This window comes from Falco rusticolus, chromosome 2 (genome assembly GCF_015220075.1).
Source record: "Falco rusticolus isolate bFalRus1 chromosome 2, bFalRus1.pri, whole genome shotgun sequence".
NCBI lineage: Eukaryota > Metazoa > Chordata > Aves > Falconiformes > Falconidae > Falco > Falco rusticolus.
This window is the reverse complement of record NC_051188.1, coordinates 82,209,455-82,229,841: the sequence shown is the minus strand read 5'-3', so window position 1 is coordinate 82,229,841 and position 20,387 is coordinate 82,209,455. Positions and strand designations below refer to the sequence as shown.

At 37.4% G+C, this 20,387-nt stretch overlaps 1 protein-coding gene across 21 annotated transcripts in view; it reads right to left on the bottom strand.

Annotated features, from left to right (window-relative positions):
• CASK (calcium/calmodulin dependent serine protein kinase) overlaps nucleotides 1-20,387 on the bottom strand; it is a 226,378-nt gene that overhangs the window by 74,372 nt on the left and 131,619 nt on the right. For 20 of the 21 annotated variants that reach the window (XM_037376849.1, XM_037376848.1, XM_037376853.1 and 17 more), the window contains exons 7-10: nucleotides 11,195-11,370; nucleotides 8,913-9,035; nucleotides 6,364-6,447; nucleotides 4,682-4,781 (exon numbers count right to left, since the gene is read on the bottom strand). In XM_037376849.1, coding sequence (XP_037232746.1) covers nucleotides 4,682-4,781; nucleotides 6,364-6,447; nucleotides 8,913-9,035; nucleotides 11,195-11,370 — 483 coding nt within the window. Of the gene's footprint in view, nucleotides 1-4,681; nucleotides 4,782-6,363; nucleotides 6,448-8,912; nucleotides 9,036-11,194; nucleotides 11,371-18,195; nucleotides 18,299-20,387 lie in introns of those variants that run through there. The other variant, XM_037376870.1, reaches the window with a different exon arrangement.

The window sequence follows — 20,387 nt, the reverse complement described above, 5'->3', positions numbered from 1 at the left end:
TTTTACACAAGTTTCAGTGAGAACCACTATGAGAACAATTTAGAAATACAACCACTTTATTGATTTTAATTAACAGTGACTTTATATACTTAGAAGTTTTTGTGTCTAAACATACCAGAACAAAGATTAAACCATAAAGATGAAAAATCATAAAGATAATAATGGAGTACAGAAACACTCAAACTCATGATCTCAAAACTGATAGTCAGTTATACCTGTAATCCTAGATAAGGAATTTATAAGAGTAAATTGTAAGATGAATGTAATTTTCTTCCAAGCACTCATACTTTAAAATGTTACACAAGACTCTCTGCAAGTATTTACAAAATCAGGGGTAATCTTTGTATAACAACAGTATTTCTTTTTCTTCCTCATGTTGATGAGACTGATTGTTATTAAGATATGGGCTTAGCACCTGCTGGTTGATCTCACCCTGAAAGACTATCGTATTTAGCTTTTTTCCTCATTCCTATTACTTTCAAATTTGAAAATCAGGATCTTGTACTGTTAAGAATTTCTCATTTGACAATATAGAGCCTAACAAGATAAAAAAGAACAAAAGTCTCAATTTACATACAGCAATCCTGAAACAAAGTATCAAAGTGGATTTGTAAAAATGCCATATGAAATTTGTGCCTTGCAATTTGAGAAAACAAACTAGGAACACTGTTGTAGACATAAGATGCCTGCTTTCTGTGCAATGCAAAAGCGATCCTTCTGCATTCATCACCCTACACTGTTACCACGGAGCTCAGAAAGCATGTAAATGTTCAGGAAGTACTGCAACAGTGCTACTTGTTAGCCTAGGCTAAATGAGTACATTTGGCCAGTCAGGCTGTTATAAAATATGATGCTGTACTTTCTCTGTGGTTAAGCTGAAGCACAACATTATAAAATATCTCAAGGGGATCTAGAACCGTTTGCAGCAGAAAGCTACTCTGAAACTTGTTAGCTACTTTTCAGAATATGAGCACTGTAAACCGAGTAATTCAAGCAGGCATTATCAAGGAAAGTCCTTTAACCCAAAAGGTAAGGTTCGCTTTAATCTAAAAACCAGTTTTCCTGATTTTTAATTTTTTTTTTTTTTTAAATCAGTTTCACAGAGACTATGGAATATCCACTGGCCTAACTCCAACACTGACTCAGTAGTTTTGAAAATGTGGCTACAAAAAGGTTTTGTAAATACAAGGTTACAAAAAGCCTCTTCAATTTATGGGCTTTCCTAACTGTTGGCCTAAAACTTTCAATGCCCTGAATCTACTTAAAACTCCAAAATAAACTAAACAGTCTTCCTGAATTCAGCTTCCCAAGTCAAAATGTCAAACAATTCCACAGCCTTTCCTTGGGCTACTGCAGAATGGGGGAGCTGAAGAACAAAATGAGGAAAAATGAAAAGCTTTACACTGGTGATGCTCATTCTTCACCCAGAGGCATTATTATGAAAACACTTGAAAATTACACCTCCATGCTCTCCGTTGGGGGACAAATGGTCAACATATGAGAAAATCCTGTCTTGATCTAATGTGCAGTCAGGTGATAGGAGGGCCAGGGAGGGCAGGGGAGAGGGGAGGGAGTTGGATGGGGAAGGGCAGCAGAGAGCAAACTGATTGTGAACTATTCTGGCACCTAATTAATTTCAGGGTCCACTTCAAATACCCTCTAGTGAGCCAATTTTTTTCATGCACCAGATTTAGCCTTTAGGGCTGCTAATTGCTAACTCCTGATTTATGTTTGTTTCAGCATACTAAAACCACCCAAAACATTCACTGCCTTGGGAAATGGACATTTTATAATTTCTTGATGACAGGCAACCTGAAAGTCAGATGTTTTACATTCTAGCAAAAAACATTTGCAAGATGCTTGTCATTTGAGCTGTTCTGTAGCTTTAATAAAGAAGTTATTGAACACAGCCTATCTGCAGTAAAGTAATGTTTTAGTTTAAAAATATTTACCTAATTTTTCAAAATGTTATAAAAGCCTTTGTCATACTCTCTCAAAATTCAGCAAGGCTGACTTCTGTCATGTTACCAAAAGAATGATAGTCGGGTTAAGTTAAGTCCTGCAGAGGATAGTTGCTTGATAAAGGAGGAAACAGATCACCCAGGAAAAGCTGTGGGAACCAAGAATTATTAACACACTCTGTACGATTCGAAGGAAGATGTGTACAGAAAAATACCTGGTTGACTTCAAACAAAATTTATCTGTGCTCATTCCTGTCTAATTTTGCTGAACTTCACTGAAAAGCTCTCTAACAAGAATATCCTTTGTGATTCTGCATCTAAGAAAGTCATCTGACTTGCTACTTATAGTGCCTTCATATCCCAGGCTATTACTCTGGTAGTATAGGAAGATGCTCAAAGGCTCCAGCAATCCCAGGTTCACTGAACTCTGAGGAAGAACACCTCTAGATTAATCTGGGAAAAAGACATAAATGAAATTTTCTGTTTCTGTGTTTAGAAAGACTTGAAGAGGACAGGATATGCAATTTGCATAACATAATAAGCATTTATATTTCTGCATCTTTATCTCAGTAGGAGTTCTGCATTTGCCCATTTCTGACAAATCATTTACTTTCAATGATAAGCTTCATGAAATTTTATGGGAGGATTAAATAGGCAGCAACATTTAAAATATTAAATGCTCTTCATTAGAGTTTATGATCTGGAATAACATTATGAGATGTTAGGAAGGAAACTTAAATAACCTTAAGAGAGTCAAGTTTCTACTGCAATTCAAGAGTTTTATGTCTAATTTCTATAAATTAGTTCAGTTTAGAATCATCACAAGAGCCTGTCTTTACAAGCTAGTAATATCTGAAAATGTTATTAGTGTACTTCTGAAGAGGAAACAATGTATCTAGCAATTTCAGAAGTAGAAAGTTGCAGTATCTTTTCCTGCAAGCCTCAGTGTTTATCCTGTGATATTAAATATTTTATCAACTAATGTATTTGGTCAGGGAAACAGCATGAAAACTACCCACTCAGTATGGTTTCCTGATCGCTGTGATCTCCCATCAGTGAGATCAACAATGTCACTTTAGAGAATAATTATGCTTTCCTGAGAAATCCAGGTTGTTGTTTCAGTTCTTTCAGAGAGAACACAAGATAACAATGGATCCAGCACAGATATACTGTAGCATTTACATGTGTACTGGATTCATCTGTTCTGCAAATGGAAAAAAATAGAACTTGTACCTTTGCTGTACACTGAGATCTGCAATTACATCACTCTATCAGGAAGACACATGTCCTGTTGATGTGAGACTGAAACTGGAAAGAGGAACTGCAGTTTTTAGATTAGGAAAGTTGCCACTGCCAATCATGTTGGTGGCCTATTCATTTTTTTAAATGGGGGAAGTATCTGGAAACAAACATTAAAGCACTGCCAGTAATTCTGGGTGAAGTAAACCCAACTTACTCTTTCTTTAAGAGTATATATGCTTACATGTACATCAGCTGGCTACCTGAAGTTTAGCCATGATGCTGTGATTACCCATTTGCAATAAATGATCTGAGATTCCCATTCACTTCTATGGAAATTATGAACAGTGTGCATCTCTAAGGACAAAGCAATCTTTTAAGTACTCAAACTTGAATTCCAAGAAGTTAAATTTAAGAATTCAACAAAAAAAGCTGCCCCCAATTCCTATATTAATGGCATTAAAATTATAAAAAATTCTTGTTCATATGAAAAAGCAGAAAAGGAACACTTAACATATGCATTCAGTAATTTTCTCACCTGTAAAGATATTGGGAAAGCGAATAATCACACAGCAGTTCAACACATGTAATGAAATTCTTGAAAAGCGTTCTAGTAAAGTAGTGTAAAGCTAAAATATTCTGCCAGTACTATTTAGTTGTTTAGAAAAATGAAGAGAGGGTCCTACTGGCCTTAGATTTTTCTTAAAAGTTCATTTAACTTGCTCCTAAACTGTCATTTTACATCAGACAGACAAACACAGACTTTTGCACTGCAAATGTTCTGAGGAATGCTATATCAAAATTAAGAGGCATAACTATGACAGGGCTGTGTTTGTATAGGGACTGACAGGTTATTTAAATTCCTGAATATGGGCTGAGACAAAAGGACTGCTTGGATTAAGATCACCGTCCTGCCCAAGGCCTAGCTATGTATCGTCTTCCTCTGTGAAGTACATTGGGAGGTCCCTGAAATGTACTGTCCTGCTTTGAAGATTTGAGGGTCTGGATTATAGTATCAGAAATACTGTCCAGCTTACTTTAAAAAGGAAACATCTTAACCATACTGTTCTCTAAAACAGGTGGTCAAGAAACTGGTACACAATGGTTTCTTTTAACCAGTAACTATTAGTAAGGTATTAGAACCTTGCACCTGCCCAAGAATTCACTACAAAATTTCAATAAGCTTTTACATTCAAATAATATAAAGAAAAATATGAGGTTACAGCACTATTTGTAATTAAATGTATATACAACAAATAAAATGAATCAGAATTTCTGTAGAAACTTACAACTCTGCAGAGATCTATTTTCTCCAGTCAATAGCACCATTATCATTGAAAATTATTTATGCTTTCATATTTAAATGTTAACTTAATATGCAACTTTATGAAACCACAAAAAAATTAGTAAATGCTTGGTACTCTAGTCAGAACAGAATTAAGACAGGTTGACTGCAGTAAATACACTTTCTATTAAACTACCTGAGGAGGTGGGGTCTTCAGAGAAATCTGGCAGCTCTTCAGGGGGGTCACCATAGAAGGAGTTGAATTTGTGGCTTGACACAGCTGCTAGTACTGCTCCCTGAATAAAAACACCCACAAAGTTACACAAAGAAGGATAATGAAACAATTCCAGACACCCTGGATCATTCAAACTCCTGAGGTCTCTTGTGTGTTGACATTCTCAGTGAAGACTAAATAGATTTTCTATTTTTAGCTCTGCTTCACTGTTACCAGTGACCATATCCAACAGAAGAGCTGGTCATACATCACTATAATAAACATAAAGTATATTCTTTGTGAGAGGATCCATGAGAACAATTTTACACGGGTAAGCATTTTAAAACTGTAAGTGTTAGGCATAAATTCCCATAGTACAATGCAAACAAAATAACTCACTTGTTTCTCTTTCCTCCCTAGAGTGGGTAGCTTAGCAAATATAAAAATTCACTCCTTAAAGCAAATCAATATGTTGTTACTTGAGAAATTGTCAGAATCTGACACTGACAGCACTAGGATATTTGACACCCATAATGTATCTATATGAAAATGTAATAATCTCAGAATCCCAGAACGAGTGTTACATGCGAAGTTACAAAGGCAGAAAAATGGTTGTCTGCTTCAACATACATTTACTTGTTCAAGTAAATTAGTTTAACCACTCAGGTTTTAATGCCTTACAGCCGTGGCTGTAGTCAAAACAGAACACAAATAATTTCACGAAACATTCTGCAAGGCTGTGCTTTGGATAAAATGGTAGAAAACAAATAGCACAGATACAAAAGCTCTCAGGAGACTAAATACAGTGGCCTCCCCAGGAAGAAGTCTGGGAACTATGCCTAGAGCAGGAAAACAGGTCATATTCTAAAATGTACTTGCTAACATTTTAATGAAAGGATTACCTGGACATACCTGAAACCACCCAAGAGAAAGCGCTGTTTATCATGACCTATGGCAACTGTTGCACCCTAATCATCAGCTGTTTTGCCAGCTACATTAAGCTTGCAAAGCAGCAACTCAACGTGTATACCCAATCCTGTATTTTATGACAAATTATAAAAATACCTTATGAATTGTAACACTGCATGATTCTGTTAAAATTTTCTCAACCTTTCAGTGAATTAAAAAATGTTTCCATTAAACTTTTCAAGATAGGAACTAAAGGGAAACCATGTTGTTTTGGGCTAAAATGTCAACATTCTTTTCAATGCATCTGAGAAATACTTTTGTGTATAGTTCAACATAAAGGGGATAAACTGAAGAATACGTCTTTGCTCTTCTTGAAAAAAAAAACCACCCTAAAACATTATTACATTCCTTTTATTATAAATATAACACAATAACAGAAGACCATTTTACTATTCTCTCCTCTCCAATAACTCATGTTATACAGAATTAATGAATTAATTTGAAGACCTCATACACACCTGGGTTCATACCAGACAATTTGCACTGAAAATTAGTTTGAAAACTACGCACTAAGAAAGGATGAACACTCTTAACGAGACGTCATTGCAACAAACAACTGTGAAGGCCCATTTCAACTCTTTATTTTATTGTCAACTTCAGAGCACAGATTTCTTTTAGCATTTTTAAAATGAATAAAGTATCACACACAATTCAAGTTATGTAATTATATTTTTTTAACACTACATTCATTTTACCTTTAGTTTTCGTCTTGCATTGAATTTTCTCAATTGTTCTACTGTTTCTGGAAGATGAATCTTGTATGCATAGCGATCTCTCTCCTTAAAAACACCCACAAAAAACAAAACAAAGAAACATTAAACACAAGCTCTTAATATTATCTCAACATTAAGAAACTAGACAAGAAATATACCAGCTAACAAGTATCCTAAGGAGAATGAGGATTTGTTGCAACTTAAGAAAAACCTTAGGAAAATGAGAGGGATTAAAATATGTTGAAAACATTCTTGAGCTAGGGATATTTTCTTTTTGTAATTTTGTTTCTCACTTTGTAGTAAGACCCTAGCTTTTTGTTTTACCGTTGCACTGTTAGTCAGTCTGTGCCTAGCATTAAACTTTGAAGCTGGCAAGCACAAAGTAGTTCCGCTTCTTGGGATTCACCAACTCCAGTGAAGTAAGGACTTCAAGTACCCTTTTAAGGGGTGGTTGGTATCAGGTGAGCTTGAGAGATGGGGTACGTGTCCAACAGAGTAGGAAGTGCCAGCTTGATGGCTGGTGACACCAGGCGCTGGCTTACAGAAGGAATTCTCCATTGTACATGCAAAAGAAACATTCACCAATGAACAGTGGACAGTGGGGACAGAACCTGCAGCAGCTGACTACTTTCTTCCCCTGCCCCAAATCATCACAGAAGCTACATACACTTATTAATTTAATGTACATATTTATCACATGCATCTCCTGAATCAGAGTGAAATCGCTGGCAGAAGTAATTCTGTCTCTCTACGGCACTAAAGATGTCCCTGCCTCATGCTGTGTTTGGCGGCTATCTATAAATGGTTTAGAAGAAAATTCTGAGTCAGCAGGGCAGGCAGTTTATCACAGGCAAAAATAAGAGGACTGACTCACAGAATGCTGGCCTAAACTTGGAAACAAAGTTATCTCAAACTAAATCTTCTCTCTCCTGGCTTGTCTTTGAACAAGTAACAGCAATATCAGAAAGAGACCACAGACATCAAAAGTGCTATTCATGCTATATAGGCAGAACTTGCACATTTGCATTACAGAATTACCTTTTTAAAAAGCCTAACCAACTTAGTTGCTGAAACACAAAAACGGCAAAGCTTTCTGCCAAAATAACCCTCAACAAACCCCTTGCTTTAGCATCTAAATGTGGGTAAGCTCATGAAGTGAGAAAAAAGTCAAATTACATGCAGGTTAAACCAGATCACCTGTGTTTACCACAGGTGCAATCACTGGAGTATCATCATTCAGGCTTTCCCAACATGGTGTCCATTCCTATGCTCTTTGAAATATTTTGTGCACTATGTATGCCCCAGATGAACAGACAGAACTTTGGCTCCTTTTGAGTGGAAATGTTTGAACCTGCAGTTTCCCAATATTCAGAAGAGTGCCTTAACCACTTTTATTCCCAAGAGGCGCATACTCCTGTCCTCCTTTTCTAAACTATATCATTCTGCAGCTTGGAATACACGAGTCAGAGCCAGAAAAAGAGCAGAGAAGTGGAGGAATGACTCCATTCACTACTAATTACACCATTTACTTGGAGGAAGAAGAAGAACATATAAGCCTGTGCTTCCCAGGTTCTTCTTTTTTTTTTTTTTTGTGTGTGTGTGTGTGTGTGTCAATATTTGTCTAATGCAGAACATACAAACAGTCCAGTAGCAGACATTAGAAGAGCACCCTTTCCAAGTAAGTGCCCTGTTTTAAGTTAATGATATTATGACTCACTCTACCCTGCATCCACACTATAGGAAAGAAATAGAGGATAACAAAGTAAAATAGTTAATTCATCAGCTTCTGCCAAAGAAGATACAAAGCTCTGAACCAGTACTTGCCAACTTTCAAATCTGCAACACACCTATCATTTTCCAACTCCAATGTCTAGCACAGCCTATTAATAGGACTGCTGAGAAACTAGGTGTATATTCTCCTGCTCCTGTTCCTGATGTTCAGTGTCCAGCAACTACTCTTCACTGGCTCAAAATGTGTTGTAAATTCTGCCACCACTGAAAAATAATTTGATTACCAGATGCCATATAATTTTATGTAGTTAGAGGCCTTTAAGTGACACACCAGTACATACTTCCCTCACTCTGGTGGGGTATTTCAGGAATCTAATGCAAGAAAGCAGCACGGTTAAGTAGCACGATGTACTGCAATAAACTGCGTGGCTACATGCATAAGAGGAAAGAGGTCTAGATAGGACTGAGCAAATACGAGAAAAGAAATTATTCCTCTAGAGTATGAGAGCCACAGAAAGACACATGAATACCTTCATCAAGCTTTATTCTGTGCAGCCCTACTCCCTGTACTCTGGTGCTGCTGAAGGTACCTAAGTGAGCTGGCTCTTGCTGCTAAGCAAGAGTTCAAGCCTGGCAGTTATCAAAATCTCAGGCTCTAATCTTAGAAAGCATTTAAAGCATATCATATCACAGATTTTGTACAATGTCACGGCTACTTTGCAAAGTTCAAAGAAACAAAATAAGTAAATCTTTATCTCCCTTGAAGAGGAAACTGGTATGTAAACAGCTGCTTTTACTACCTTTAACCATGGATGATTCAGTGCTTCATATACTGTTATCCTTTCTGCTGGATCCAGCATAAGCATGCGGCGTACCAGATCTTTGGCACTTTCGGAAATATGGCTCCATTGCCTAGGATTCATCTGATTACAAGCAAGAAAAAAAGAAATTAAATTAGTAATAAGAATATAGAGAAGAACCTACTCATTATGTAAAGTAATTGCAGAGATTTAACACTGTTCGGTACTTGCAAACATTCCGTTACGATATATGTAAAAGGAAGTTTTAAGTTTTTTAATAACTTACACATTTGTACATTATTTGCTATTGAAATGGCATAAAAATTGAAACCAGTGAGCACTGTATCACATAAAAGCTGAGATATCCTTGGTATTATGTAATAAACACTGTTTAATTTTCTACCTATGCTACATTTTGTTCAGGTAAAAGTGACCCTTCACTAGAAAAAGAAAAAGTAATTAGGCTTTGTCTGATAGTTAACTATGCCCGTGATAAATGTAGAAATAAATGCTATTCCTGATACCAATATAAGGAATCGCATGACAGTCTGTCTATATGAACCCACAATTTCATGCCAGTGATGCTGTGTAAGAAGGGAGTAAGTAAGCTAATGCCTGTTGTGAACTACTCTGGTGCTGTCCTGCAGGTATCATGGACAATGGCCCTTCCCAATGAATTCCTTTCAATTTGTAACAGTTAAGCATCTTCAGCTGCTCAGGTAGGAAAGCACACTAACAAACAATTGCAACACTTTTTTGAGCAGAACAGTATCTTTAGGAGACAACAATGTGAAGGATGATTTAGAATATATTTTCATCTTGTGCATATGCAGGTTTATGTTCAACTAGTCAAGATGATGGGCAACTGATAAAACCACAGTAATGTAAGAAAATTCTTTTTGTGGTAAAGGATTCTATCCTTAAGCCATTTCTAGTATTTCTTTAATTGATGAAAAACTTAAGTTTTATTTAGATGGTACACTGATAATTTTACAGGTGCTAAATGAAAATCTAAAATTATAACCAGACTCTTTTCAATGTTATATTCTTTTCATTTAAAGATGTCAATTTTATTTAAAACCAGTCTTTATGAAAAATAGTTGCTTTAAATTGGAGCACTCAGGAATGTTATCTGGCTATGAAATGCACATTTATAGTTGTGATTTGTCATTTCTTTTTCCGCCCTAATGAAATGAAGGTAACTGCAAATTTGCAGCAAGGCTGTTTTATAATATTTTCCTGGAATAAACATATTATTGTGGAAACAGGAACAGAAAAGGAACTGAGAAGACACAATGTGCTGGCCATGACTTTTTTTTTTAAACAAAGAAAAGTTAACTTCTATGCTTCCAGAACGTTTTAGCTGCTTAAGAGATTCTATAAAGAAATCTTCCATAAAACAAACCAGGAACATCTACCAGTCTATGCAACTCAAAACTAGTGTCATTAAGAAATCCTGTTTCTTGGAATGCAAAATTTGAAGACAAAAAATGTGCTCCTAATCAAATGCAGCACAACTGCTGTCATTTACATTTTAGCATACTACCATCAAGTTAATATAATAAAACACTTCCTAAACCCTACTACACACTATCAGACAGTTTTAGGAGTTTCCACTCTTAATTTGTTAATACACAGCTCACGTATGACCTTGGTTGCAAAGTAAAGCAAAACCGATCTTAGACAAAACCGCAGAAATAGTGAAGTTGAAGCTTTAAATTTGTTTCCATTATGGTCCTAGGATGCTTATGTTGTGAAACAAGTTTATCTTGCACGCACACTGATTGCTTTCAGTTGCAAGTGGCTCCTTTTGAACCATCAGCTGCACCTTACTGCACACTGTACTAAAAAGAAAGTGCATAACTACATTTTTACAGTAAGATTTTTTTTTACATCAAGGAAATATGATAACCAGCCTTTATGATAGCTCTTTTATTTGACTAACAAATTTAAATGATCCACAAACATAAAGTAGCATACAGTATGTTGTATTTCACAGCTAAACCTCATGTAATCTCACCAAGCTCAATGTACAGTTAAGGGCTAGCTGTTGCACCCATTTATTATTTCATCTGAGTAAATATTTCTGTATTCTAATTCCTGATACAAAACACAGTAGTAACAAGACAGACTGAAGAGAGAAAATCACCTCTCTTCCTGTGTAACACAGATATCTGTAAGTTTCAAATTTAAATCAGGCTAAATAAAAAAAACCTTCCAGAAATTTTACCAGCAGAGCTCCTCATCTCACTGGAAAAAGATTCAGATATACTGTCATTTACCTTGTATTTTCCTTTAATAATGCCTTCAAATAATCTTTCCTTGGTTCCATAAAAAGGCAAACAACCGCTTAGCAGGATAAAAAGGATCACGCCACAACCCCAAACATCTACAGGCTTCCCGTAAGGTTCCCTTTTTACCACTTCTGGGGCCATAAAATGAGGTGTTCCTACACGTCCTAAATGGAAATAAAAACAAAACTGAGTCAAAGTGACGTATGTCAAACATAGAAATGAAGAACATCACTGCATTAAACAAACAGTTGTAAGTTTTTTTCATGGGTTAAGCTTTTAACACAATTCTTTCTTTTTTCCTTAAGTTTAGTACTTATTAAATACATGCAGCGAGACAAATGAGTAGTTTAGCTTCTTCTTGATTTATACTTGTATAAATTACAGAATATTCTATCCTACCCCGCAGACTGTGAAACAAGACTTATGTAAGAGCACTACGATTTTTCAGTGAAACATGCCATATAGAAGTAAAGATATCAATTTGGACCACCTTTGAAAGAGGAATTATTTATCCAGAGAGCATGTGCAAAGATACTGTAGAGTTCTAATCTACACTGCTTGCTTGAAAAAGCTGCCTCTAATTGGCAAGAGCATAGTTTGGTCTGATGCTCTGCCCAGATCTTAGCCAGTGTACTGAAACTGCCAACAAGAACGCAAAACACCAGCAAATGTGTTGTTCATTTGAAGTAGATAAAAAAGATAATGCAGATAAAAAGATAATGCTAATTTGTTTCACAGAGTGCTTTCAATGAGTGCCACACAGTAATGGTTCTGGGTCAGTACTGATTTTGGTAATGTAGGTACACCCACACAAACAAAACATTTAGTACCAGCTAATCCTTGGAGTGCATAAACTGATTAGAATGACTTAATTCAATCCCTGTGTAGCACATTAAGCCACATAAAAGCAACAAACATTTTACCTCTCCCTATAAATGTTTCCCATTATAAAGGTTTGTTTCCACTGCAAAGGATTTGCAAGAATGAAGCTTTAGACCCTCAGGGCATCAGTGACACTTACAAACACTGTAGTCTTTGAACTATGCTGGTTCCACTCAAGTACCAACAGAAGAAAAAAAACCCCGCAACTAGCAAACTGCTACCACTTGTACCACCACCTCCATAAACTATTCTTGCTCACTGATACTACAGTGGACTTCAGAGGCTCCATTCAGGGCTTGCAGCATCTTTTTGCTGGCTAGCAGAGTTTACAATGCAGCCTAGAGAATCTGAGGTGTTCGCATGGCACATATTTAATTCAGTCTTGTCTTGTAAAGAGACTCTTGCTGGACTAGCCTATCCTGCACAGCATTTGAATATGAGTTAGCTAAGTTGCAGCACGGGTAACAAACACTTTGGAGACTATCTGGCAATAGCTTACACAGTGAAGACCATCCTTCATTCATACCACCTAACGCAGGAATACAATCTGACCATGCTTTGTTAACTAGTCCCTACTCACTCTTCTTTGTATCTACAAGGATTAAAGAATTGACAGAAAGATGGTAGCTTTTTCCACCATACTATTCTTAAGAACAAACACCACCATTGCCAATCTTCTTCACCTGGCTTTGTGTTAAACCTTTTCATTCCCAGTTTATGAGGGAATTCCTCTATCAAACAGATGTCAGGAGCCTGCCTGTGGCAAAGAAACATCACCTCACCACCAAGCTAGGCTGGCATCTTAAAAAGTCCATGCAGTCTAGGCTGACATGATGGCAAAGGGGCAGCTCCTTCCCAGGCTAAAAAAAGAATAAAACAGCAAGATGCTGCAAGTCCAGCTCATCCCTTGTATCACTGAGGGAAGAGGAAAGACATTTACTTTGGACAGAGAAAGACAGAGATCAACATCGGGAAAGATTACTAATTTTTCTTGTTGGTTACACACAATTTACAGGGTAACTGATCACCCTAACTGATAAACCTTAAAGCCAAACCTTCAAGATCACAAATATGAGGTAAAGAATTATCTCCTTAGATGACCCAAAGAATCTCTTTTAAATGCCTGGTGATGGGGAAGGGAAAGAAAACTGCAACTATGTATCTCCAGTACACACAAGTTGCTGAGAACTCTGGGGTTTTTTCCTTTTTTTTTTTTTTCCTTCCATCCCCTCCGTGTGCCTACAAATCTATATCTAGAAGGATGTCCTAACTTTTTTCCCCCTAAGATTCCCTAATTTGTTACAGCAAATGTATCCACATTTCCAGCTCTGTATCATGCTACGCATGTACATAGGCAGCAACACCTGTCTGTTCAAACGGTACTTGTATACCACTTAGACTGCTCATGTGACATTAGTGGTACGCGTACCACAGTCTGGAAATCTTTAGAACAGAAGTCATCATGCGAAACCGCAGAGCAGCCTGGCTTACCCATGTCTTGTTTATCTCAGTGGTAAACTTCCTGGCATTTGGGTGCAGAGGTACCCATTTGCAGTTTTGGAGGAGGTGTACCCTCTCTTACACATAGGAAAAAACACATTTGTGGTTATAAAGGTAATTTGAATCTTTTTTATCAATACAAATGGAAAATCATATATACTCTGAAGATTTTGCCTTCCTACCAGGCTTTCTAATTGCTGTTACAAAATCTGGGAAGTCTAGAGAAAATAGAAATTATTCAAAATTAGAAAAGAGAAAATATTCAAAAGACAAACAGCAGAATTCACTAGAAGACTAGATAGCATAAGGACAAAGCAAGCTGTTTAAAAGAGGTATTAAACTTCAGGGACGTATACAGTTGTCTGGATCAAGTAGCTATTAAAACTAAGAATCCTATGTATCAAATGATATCTAAGTTGATATAATGCGTATTTCCAATAATTTTATGCCATTCCTCTCAGCTCAGGACCTTTGTGTTTGAAGTAAACAATTGCAGAGACAAATGTAGCAAAACATGACTATGTGCTGTGAGACATAGAAGTAAAGCCGTGGGTTTTGGTTTGTTTTTTTTTTTTTTTTTGCCAGCGCATTTAAGTCTGTTGGGCATCTGCTGTACAGTGAAGGCCAACCTACAGAACACCTTGTTCTGAGGATGTGTCCTTGCAAATAATCGCCCATGCTACATTTTCTCCTATGGTGTAAAACAGTGTATTTAGCAGCAACACGCTACATAAGCAATACTATAGTGTTACCAGGTGTAGGCGTTTAGGTGTCAAGGTGCTGGCAGTAGGGGTGCTGCTGGGGTGGTCTCTGTGAGGAGGGGCTGGGGCTGCCCCATGCCAGACACCCCTGGTTCCAACGGACCCACTGCAGAGCACAGGTGAGTCAAGCAGGCAAGATGGTGGTGCCTCAGAGAAACAGTGTAAGAACAGGAAAAACCCTGCCCAGCAGTGCGAAGTACGGGAAGAAGTGAGAAACAGCCCATGAGCACCAGGGTGAGAGGAGGAGGAAGTGGGAAAGGTGCTCCAGGTGCCCCAGCAGACTCCCCAGCGCACCTGGAAAGGCCACGGTGGAGCAGGTACACACAACTTCAGCCCTGTTGATGACCCCCCACCAGAGCAGGTATCCACCCTCCAGCCCATGGAGGACCTCATGCTGGAACGTGTGGATATTCACTGAAGGAACTGCAGCCTGTGGAGGACCCCCCCAGGAGCAGGAGAACAGTGTGAGGAGGACAGTGTGGCAGAGGGGGGCTGTTACGGACTGACCACAGCCCCCCACTTTCCACCCCCCTGCACCACTCGGTGCTGAGCGGTAAGGGAGGCAGGAGCGAGGGAGCGCAGTTGCTCCTGGGAAGGGGAGAAGAGGAGGTGGTGGTTTCATTTTTGTCTTAGTTTCCCACTACCCAAATCTATATGAATTCGCAAGAAATTAAACTGTTTTTCCCCAAGTTAAGTCTGTTTTACCTGTGAGGGTAACTGGTAAGCAGTTTGCATGTATTTACCACAACCCATGAGCTTTTTCGTCCTATTTTCTCCTCCTGCTCTGTTGAGAAGAGGGAGTGAGTGAGCAGCTGGTGGACTCTGGCCCTTAGCTAAGGTCAACACATCGCTATGCTGGTATTAACACACAGAATACTGACTAAATAGGGAAAAATAAGATGAATCTGTAGAAGAATGGCTGCAGAAGCGTGGCCTTAGAATCTCTGAAGATCTGCACAATCCAGGCCTGGTATTAGAATAGGCCTGTAATCAGAATTGTACTGAAGTTGCTGTGCTGAAGATAAGGAGAAAGGTAGCCTTGAGCTATTCTTGAATCCTGAGACCAAGTAATTATGTTGTGCCAACAGGCCGTGGCTGTAACGAGATACAGCTGCTGGGAAAGCAGGTGCAGGGCCAAGAAAGATAGGGACTGGTATGGGAAAACGGGGAGTAACAAACTACAAGGCTGAAGCACAGCAACACAATTAGCTATGTGGATAGAGTGCTTATTTTAGTCATGATAATTAGGGGTGTGAGAACCGCGCGCGTTTAGAGACTACTAACCAATTATATTTCTGCTTTACGAATATGCATGTGTATCGGTTCTATATAAGTAGTGTTAGAAACTTAATAAAGTTGAGCAAGATGCATAACTCATATTGAGCGTCTTCTTGACTCCGGTGACCCCTTCTTCCAACATGAGTCTCCCTCTAAAGATAGTTTGTTTCTTTCATTTTTAGTTTTCAAATATCACCGTAAATGTTTTAATCTGTATAAAATAATATAAACTGTATAAAATAAGTAATCTGACAGTGTCAAGAGAGTATCAAAAGTGCATATTTTTTTGCTTCCTTCTCCCTTTCAGCAAATAATGTTTCAAATTAAAACTACTTTGCAGGAATTGATAAGCAAGAAAAATCCTTCAGTACTTATATGCACTCATAAATATATGCAGAACAGAATAGCTTCTTGAAACTAAGCATTAACCATCTTCACTAAATTTTGCAGAGCTGAGTCTTGATGATGGATAAGAGCACCAGATTTCCTTTCCCCTTCCTCTTCCTGACCACAGGGCAAGGAAACACAAAAATACAGAACTACTGCATATCAACAGATAGCAAACATAACTTGCAACAGTGCACTTAAAAATTGCAGACAAAAGATGCAAGCACTTCTTATGCCGTAGCCACCCACTGCCAGCACTCTGTTCATTATCAGTGACCTTCTTCTTATCACAATTTTTTCCCATACACACATTCTTTTCTAACAGAACAAGCTTCTTGAGGTTTATTCCCTACTTTCTACGTGACAATAGGCAAATTATAGCCTCTTGATATTTCAGGGTTCCTATTTTACTTTACCTGGTGACCTCACATCAAAATGTGAGGCTTAATATTTACTTAGTACTCAAGTGCTCTTACAAACTGGCAGACGTTATGGTTAACAAACACCGTTCTCTGATCATCCCAAACTTTCTTTCTCCTTCCTTGGAAGTTAAAGAACTTACACCACAAGCGGAAGAACTGGATCTTTGTTGCCCTGGTTCAAAACCAGTATACAACAAAAATCCACTTGAGTGAACTGCTTGATATTGAGCAGAAGGAACAGTCCAGTTCAGTAATAGGCAACATTCTACACAGCTGTTTAAGACACCAGCAGACTGCTGCTATAAACTAGGTGAAAAATGGATGCTACTTAATAGAATGCTGAAAAGCCAGTACTACTAAACCTTATTACTCACTTTTAAATTTCAAATGCATAAATACAAATGAAATGTGAAAGAAGGCTAGGTTCACAATAAAATCCTGCCATTTACCACTACTAGATTATAATTTGTGAAAATAATTACAGAATTATTTGGTTTTGTAACCTTTTCAGTGCAGATTACAAGATCAGATCCTGATATTTTAGATGGGGGGTGAGGGTGGTGGAAATCACAGTTTCATCATGAAAAATTAAATCCAGAACAAACAGAAACTTAATAGGTTGAGACTGAACTTTCCAGCTAAACAGGACCCCCCCAAAAAAGCATATATATGTGTATGTATAAGTTAGCACCTTAAAAAGGCTAAAGTAGTTTCTGGGGCAGCTGTCATCCTCATGACAACTAACTACTTCACTGGGTTCATCAAAGAAGCAAATGATGATTCCAAGGTTATTCTAAAAACTGACCTGAGGAAGGACTGCTGAGCTGCACTTCACTCAGCAAAATGAATGGAGTGTACACATGAACTTAGATAGAGATTCTTCCCATGCCGCAACTACAAGAACTGTAAGCTGAATATCAGTAACAGGATAAACAAAATCTATAGACAACAAAGTTTTCTAAACTCACGGATACTCACTGCACTTAAGTCCAAGTATCACTTCTGCTAAAAATTATCAGGTAGAAAATTTGCTTTCTAAACATGTCTGGTGTAAAATTTCAAAATTGTTCTCGACAGTTTAATTTTTTAAAAATATTTTAGAAATGTTTCAATTTCCTTTGGTATTTTGGGAGAGGCTTTGCATCTTTTTGGAGACAGTGTGAGAATGAACAGTAAGCAAAGGCATTTTTCTTTCTGTAATAGATAACTTCTGCCTTCCACAGGTCTTTCATTCTTCAGGATAAGAACACTCATAGATATGTTTGAATGACTGCGCAAGAAAACATTATTGCATTTAAATAAATATTGCATGCATGCATACACACATGATTTTTAGTTGTATCTGTATATGAGAAGAAATCATATGGAAGACTGGAATCAATTTCTGTCTATGTGCTTCTAGGTTCTTCTGATCTGTTCTAGAGCAGCATTAACTGAGTATCATCACTATATGAAGATTCAGCAGCGGTATGTATTCAATGTGATACTTGCCTCCATCCAATTCATTGTAAATAAATGACTACATCAAAGTGTCTGCTGACTTAGGAAGCACTCAATGCCTGAATAGGTACACACATTAGACATCTTATTTCTACAGGTAAGTGTTCTTATCAGCCAGTTTTGAGGCATGTTGGTAGTCTGGAAATTTATAAAACTGCTAATTTTGCTGATTATTCCTGTGGATAAACAGAGAGCTTCAGTCTTCAGGTGTTGTCAATCTGATATCATTTACAAGCACTAAAGATAAATTTTGACTTACCTTTGATAATTTAGTTTCTATGACTCTTTCCATATTATTCCAGACAATAGGGCTATGCTTTCCACAAGAAGAAGAGTATATACAGAGACCCAATCAGATTTTGTCATCCCTAAGGCAGGGGATTGATGACCAAGATATCAGAAGGAGAGTCTTTCAACAGCAGTGGTATCTGAACGATGTATAAGGAAACAACTGGAACAAATAATTTTTAGGAAAAAAATGTGAGGTACTAATAAACATCACCATCTGACCTCTCACAATAGTGTAATAAGAAATATGTTCATAAATTAAGGAGTTTCTAAAAGAGTTGGATGTCCAGAATAATGTGGAAGGAATCAAAGAATCACACACCACAGATCAGATAGGTCAATACTTTACTACTATTAATTCCTTTCCACATTACTCCAGACAATAGAGATGTTTAAAGCAGGTGTACAGAGAAGATGAATGGATTTAAAAAAAAAAAAAACAACAAAGAAAAAAAGAAAAAAAAAAGGTAACTCAGCTTCAGCACAGAAGATTGTCTGAAGAAAATGTATTTTAAAAGATGCATCAGCAGACAACTGGACAACTGGATATTAGTGTCCAGAAAACGAACAAAGCAAAGATCACATGTTAACCAGACAAATTATAATAACTGACTCAATGGCCTTTTCAGCCATAAAACTATGATGGAGGAAGTAAACCTAAATTGACTTTCAAACACATTAGCCTCCTGTAAGCACTTTCAAATCAACCCAGATGTGAAGTGAAATTTCTGAGAGACAGTAAACCACAGTTTTATCTTTTAAATAAAACAAAGTCTATCAGAGGTAAAGCTTTGAAGAAGCTCACATATTTTTTCTCAAGGTGCATGTGTGGGGGGAGCGAAACAGTGCTTTTGCTTTGCAGAGGAAAGAAACACTACCATTTAAGAGAAAAAAGAATACTAGTGTAGGACCTCAGCTTACAAATGTTTAACTCTCCTTGGAAAACAAAGGAAAGATTTGCTGTACCATTCAGACACTAATGATGAAAAGAAGAAAAGTCTATGCAGTGCAAAACCCCAACATTTCAAAACCATGTTTTTTAAACTGGGTTTTATAAAACCACCAAGAAGATCCAGTTTGGTGAAACACACGAGCAGGTTGCCAAGGGAGGTCATAGATACCCCATCACTGGAAATACTCAACGTCAGGTTGGATGGGGCTCTGATAACATGATCTAGTTGAAGATGTCCCTGCTCACTGTAGTGGGGTTGGACTAGATGACCTTTAAATGTCTCTTCCAACCTAAACCATTCTATGATCATTTTTACATTGATAGGAACAACAACAAAAAAAGGAACTTAAAAGATTCCCCCCCTCTGCCCTACCCCCTAATTGCATGGTGTCATTTGCAGGGCAATTTATGATAATGTCTTCCTTCACTATTTTTGTACTAAGTGTAATAGAAGCTAGCTGTGAAGAACCAAGAACACTTGATATTTATTTGGTGTATTTCTATTAAGAACATATAAGATCTTTTCCAGTAAGATGATGGTTTTATTAGGATATCTGAAGGTACTATACGATTCTGAAACAACTTAGGGGAGCTAACTGTTAATACATAAAAATCAATACTGGAATGGATTAGCACCATGGTACCTCTGACATTTTGCTGCTAAAGGTAAAAAGTGAAAATCAGTTAACGATCCATAGATAAGACTTGACAGTTAGTATAGAACCTCATACCATTTAGGTCTATACAGTTATCTTATTTTGCACTAGTTCAAACCAGGAGAAAATAAGTAGATTAAAAGTGGACGAAACAGCACTTGTAGACTCAATGGTTTCTGTTCCTTCAAACTTTTATACCATATACTAGCTGAAACTCCCCAAGATTAAGCATCCAGGATATTTAGTATCTGATAAATCTGATGTCACATTTATTTAAGAAAATATTGTGACAATGCATAACACATTCAGAAAGAAAATTTGTCCAAGGAAGAAGACAGAGATCATAATGTGCGATCGCTCTATTAAATCACTGACTTCCCAGAGGTTCCACTACTCCAGCTGCATCATAATCTTGCAGACACGGATTGTTTCCTATCTACATCCTTTTCCATAGGAGCTGACTTATAAATTATGATGATCTGTAACTATGTTGCACTCTGCTAGAATTCCACCTTAAAGTACCTACTTCAATGCTTCAAATGAATACACTTAGCA